At 51.7% G+C, this 5346-nt stretch overlaps 1 protein-coding gene across 1 annotated transcript; it reads right to left on the minus strand.

Moving 5' to 3' along the window:
- Positions 1-3686: 3686 nt before the first annotated feature.
- LOC123165415 (tricin synthase 1) lies at positions 3687-5050 on the minus strand. Its single transcript, XM_044583053.1, has 2 exons — positions 4676-5050; positions 3687-4562 (listed from the first exon to the last, which is right to left on the minus strand). Exons 1-2 carry the CDS (start codon positions 4846-4848, stop codon positions 3992-3994), a joined length of 744 nt encoding a protein of 247 aa, XP_044438988.1. The 5' UTR covers positions 4849-5050; the 3' UTR covers positions 3687-3991.
- Between the last annotated feature and the right edge of the window lie 296 nt (positions 5051-5346).

A 5346-nucleotide genomic window follows, 5' to 3' on the forward strand; every position in this document is an offset into this window, starting at 1 on the left:
TGGCCTGAAACAAGTGCCCAGCAATGTCACGATAAGTTTAATGCAACTTTGACATCTGTTGGCTTTGTTGTTAATGAAGCTGACAAATGTGCATACTATCGCTATGGTGGGGGCGAAGCAGATATAATGTGTCTGTATGTTGGTGATATACTGATATTTGGGACCCACCTCAAAGTCATTGAGGAGGTCAAGGATTTCCTATTTTGAGATGAAAGACTTGGGCGTGGCTGATGTTATCTTGAACATCAAGCTAGTGAGAGATACTGAGGATGAAATTACACTTTTGCAATCCCACTATGTTGAGAAGATTTTGAGCCGTTTTGGATATTCGGACTGCAAACCTTCTGCAACACCATCTGATCCTAGCGTGCGAATTCGAAACTTTGAAGGCACGACTGAAGATCAATTAAGATATTGTCAAGTGATTGGTTCACTCATGTACCTAGCTTGTGCTACTCGTCCTAACATCTCATTTGCTGCGTGCAAACTGAGTCGATTTGTTTCTAATCCGGGAGATGTGCATTGGCATGCTGTTGAGCGAGTAATGCGTTATTTGCAAGGTACTGTGAACTATGGAATTCACTATTCTAGGTACCTGACGGTACTTGAGGGGTATAGTGATTCGAATTGGATATCTGATCCTGATGAGATCAAAGCCACAAGTGGATATGTCTTTGCACTTGGTGGTGGTGCTGTTCCTGGACATCTTGCAAGCCGACGATATTAACGGGATCGGCTATGAAAGCAAAACTCACAGCATTAGACACATCATGTGTCAAAGCAGAATAGCTTCGAGAGCTTTTGATGGATTTTCCATTGGTTGATAAACCAGTCCCGGCTGTCCTTATGAATTGTGACAATCAAACAGTGATTGCCAAGGCTAAGAGTTCAAAGGACAACATGAAATCCACAAAGCACATAAGAAGAAGATAAAAATCTATCAGAAAATCAAGAAACTCTAGAGTGATAGCGTTTTATTACATCCAAACGGCTAATAATCTGGCGGATCCCTTCACGAACGTGCTATCACGGATTGTGGTAGAAAATGCATCGAGGGAGATGGGCATGAGACCCACGTAAGTTGCCATGGGGGTAACCAAACCTATGTGATCGGAGATCCCGTGAATTAGGACATGGAAAAATAATCTAGTGGTCAACTGAGGAGAGTATCCTTAATTAACCCACTCGATTGGAGATGCAATAATACTCTCTTAATCTGTAATGCAGGTTGACATTTGTCTTAATGTGTTCGAAAGCTTATGTAAGCAAGATGCTATCCTACAGAGCATTCTTTGGAGAAACACACCTATGTGAGTCTGATTGCTGGTCACAATCTATGAGATTGGGTAATCTCTAGGAAACTCATGAGAAGGTAAGGAGTATGACTAATAAGCTCCACCCGTGGAGTTTAGCCTTTGGCAGCCACGTATCAACTGACAATAGGCGAAACTTCTGCATGCCAAACTGACAATTCAAGGCATAGTCCATTATTCAGTTGTGAAGAAGTCTAATCTTGTTGCTCTAGATGGAAGTTCAACTTAACAGTCTCCACTGAAAAGTCTGGTATATATCAAACATTGTTTAGAACAGTTGACAAACTTATGTGTCTCGAGATCTGGCGGGGGATTGTTGGATTATAGATGGGCTTAGGCCCATATAAGACAATAATCCCTGGTTAATCTCTAAGGCCCATTTAGGTGCATGGCAAGTGATGAGAAATTTAGTAACATACTACTAGTGGAGTGAGAGTGAGACCCCTTTATAAGGGTTGCTCTACCACATGCCATTGGGAGCTTGGGAGAGGAGTTGTACACATGCACTCCTCCTCACCTCTACTCGCCTCGCCTCGACACAACACGCGCACGCGCCGCGGGTTGCGGGAATGAGCTGAGTCGAAGCATATTTTTGGCGGTCAGGAATGGTTAATTAATCTCGGATTACTTGACGAGTCGATACAGTAGTGCCACTGTCCAAGATGTTGGACCGTGGGCTCTTCGCGGACTCGGTCGTGAGCCTGAGCCCAGAACCATCTACCTGACCGCCTATATAAGGAGGCGTGGGCGAGTGGAGTGAACCAACTCGGTTCACTCACTCCCTCTTGCACAACCCTAGATGTCATCTAGTGTTCCTTTCTCTGTGCTGCTTCCGGCGACCCCATTTCGACGACCGCGTGCACGGTTGATTGGAAGAGCGGGTGCTTCCGGAACCCTGTCGTTCGAGATCCTACCCGGGAGAATGACAATAAGGTTTTTGGGAGCGTCTCAACGCGACTGATTTTGATCCGTCTTCGTCTCTGTCCGCCTCTGCTTCCACTACCTCCCCTGCATCGACATCATGGTCGAAGACGCCGCCGCCAAGAAGAAGGCCACAGACGACGCCGAGGTTGTTGTCGCCGCCGCTGCGTTAGCCTGGCCAACCGGACGGTATGATCTGTTCATCCCTCGTTTACTCGTTCATATGCCGAATGTATATATGTTGTTCATAGATGTTTTGGTTCTATGTATTGTACGCGCTCACATACTTCGGTATTGGTATGAGATGCATACCGTATTTGCCATGTTTACAGTATACTCATGAATTATATTAGTGGAAAATGTACTGATATTTCTAACAAATAATACTAATAAATGTAGCTAGGATGGTGACTGGAAGACGTGGAGTTTAGAGCATCTACAGCCGGACCTCTCAAACCAGCCTCATACGTCCGGGCTGGCCGCCCGGTCATTGACCGGTCACGTTTTTTGACCCAGACGGACGCCTCAAACGGGCCTCAAACGCCCGGGCTAACCGGCACCCCCATATCCAGCCCAAATATGGGACGGATATGGGGGCGCTCGGGCATGCCCGCCACGTCGGACCCGGCCCATGCTGGCCCACCCGACCCACTTATATCTGTCCCCATCTTCTCACCGGAGCAAACCCTAGCCACTTCATTCCACTCCACTCCCCTACCCTCCGCCACCCAAACTTGTCTCTGGCGCCGTCTTGGCGGAAATGACGGCGGCGGAGGCGGCTGATGCGGCGGCGCGGGCGGCTGCAGAGGAGGAAGCCATCCGTTTCCGCATTGTGAAGAAATGGCAGCGGAGGAACATGCGCGCCCTCGCCTGAGAGCAGAATCGGGCGGTCCGTGCCATGGCCGGACTGCCACCGAAGGAGGAGGAGGAGGACAGCGACGACGAGGACAGCTCCGGCGACGAGCAGATCCGGCTCGATCCGTACTGCATCTTCGACCGGTACTTCCGTGAGAAGGACGGCAAGGGCGCCGAGAAGGGCAAGGGCAACCGTGGATGAACTCGATCATAACCAAACATGCCAAATTTTGGTAGTCCGATAGCATGTTTAGTGTAGTGTGATGGAGTAGCCGGATGATGCGTGTGCGTCGACGTAGTTGCATGAGTTTGTATGAATTTGAGATATAGTAATTGAGGTGTCCGAATGTGAAATGCATTTTTGAGAAATACCCGGTCAGTACCCGCGGATGCGTCGGGCGCATCCGCGGGCGTTTGAGGGGACGGATTTGATGCTCTTAACAGAGTACAACATAGATCAGACAACTCGGTGTCCCCGTCGCTGCATGTTTGTTTAAATCAACACCCCCCGTCGCTGTGCGTTACAGCACATCCCCGGCGTGTCTCACCATCTCACCTTAAAAAATCCAGTTGAGATAAATTTAACAATTAGGCGGGTGACAACGGCATCCACATGCACGACCTCGTCATCGCACATCGGAACACCATATATAGTAGTATAGTCACAGTAGATAAGTACAGCCACTCCTCCCTCTCCTCTCAAAGTTGAAAAGCCAAAAATATTATTGAAAATTTGAAACCATCAGATGCTTCACGGCGCTAGCCAGCGCTGGCAGGGAAAAATAATAATACAATTGATTAAGATAAGCGGCTGGTAAGGAAATGGACTCCACGCACGCACGCAGGCCGGCAGGCGCGCGGCGGATCACGATCACGCCGGGCCGGGCCGGACGCCCGCCCGCCTAGACGATGCGGCGGCAGATGGTGACTCCGTCGGCGATGGCGAGCTGGCAGACCTCGATGCGCGGGTCGGCGGCGAGCTTGGCGTTGAGGTCCCTGAGGGCGGCGGAGAAGCGGGTGTCGAGGTCGGACATGGGGGTGCCCGCCGGCAGCGCCACCGTGCCGCCCCAGAGCGTGTTGTCGTAGATGATAGTGCCGCCGACGCGGACCAGCTTCAGCAGCTGCTCGTGGTAGCGCACGTAGTTGGGCTTGTCCGCGTCCACGAACGCGAAGTCGTAGCTCGCCGCGCCGTCGTCCTCGACGAGGAGCTCGTCCAGGCGCGCCAGGCCGGTGCCCTCGCGGAAGTCCACCTTGTGCGCCATGCCGGCCTTCTCGATGAAGGGGCGACCCACCTCGTAGCACTCGCGGTCGGTGTCGATGGCCACCACCTTGCCGTCCTCCGGGAGCGCCAGCGCGGTGGCCAGCAGCGAGTAGCCCGTGAACACGCCCACCTCGATCGTCTTCTTGGCGCCCGCCATCTTGATCAGCATCCCCAGCAGCTGCGCCTCGTCCGAGGACGACTGCATGTAACCCCTGGATTCAAAGAATCAGAGCCAGATCGATCAGCAACCGCAATAACGAGTAGTAACAACGATCGATCGAGATGGATCGTGCATGCAGAGGAAGAAGAAGACGGGCGGACGTACCATGGGTGCTTGTCGGTGATGAGGCGCAGGTCGCGCATGCACTCGTGCTCGCGGGGGAACACGGTGGTGTCGAGGATGTAAGTGTAGAGGGCGTCGCTCTTGAGCAGCGTCTTGTTGGTGCTGTCGATGCCGCTGTGGACGTTGGCCACGGTGTTGTCTCCGTTGGGCGCCATGGCTCTGCTCGCTAGTTCTGTTTGGGCTGGTTGTGCCGAGGTAGTAGGAGGAATGGGTTGGTTCGATCGAGTGTATGTCCACCCACAGCCTCGACGTGCCCGTATATATCCACTAGCCTCTGGCGGGGTTGGTGAACCATGGATCCACCAACCAGGGAAGCACCATCGACACTAGTAGCTTTGTGGTAGTAGTAGTTTTTTCTCCTCCTTTAATTATTCTTCGTCTGGCGTGTCGGCCCCTCCAACTCCAATCGTGCTAGGCCATGCGACATGCATATGACGATGATCGATCACGATCAGATTCCTACCACCACCAACCTGCCTGCTCCGCTGTGCATCCATCGTGGATTTGATTTTGAGTAGAAAATTTTGGCAGAGCGTCCCGGTTTTCTATTGCTCACGGTCGATCAACGACTGAGCACGAAGCTTCAGTCTCTAATCATACTTTCCAGTTTTCCACCCACCCCACCCCACCCCCACCCCATGCCACCGCGGTTT

Source organism: Triticum aestivum, chromosome 7D (assembly GCF_018294505.1).
Source record: "Triticum aestivum cultivar Chinese Spring chromosome 7D, IWGSC CS RefSeq v2.1, whole genome shotgun sequence".
NCBI lineage: Eukaryota > Viridiplantae > Streptophyta > Magnoliopsida > Poales > Poaceae > Triticum > Triticum aestivum.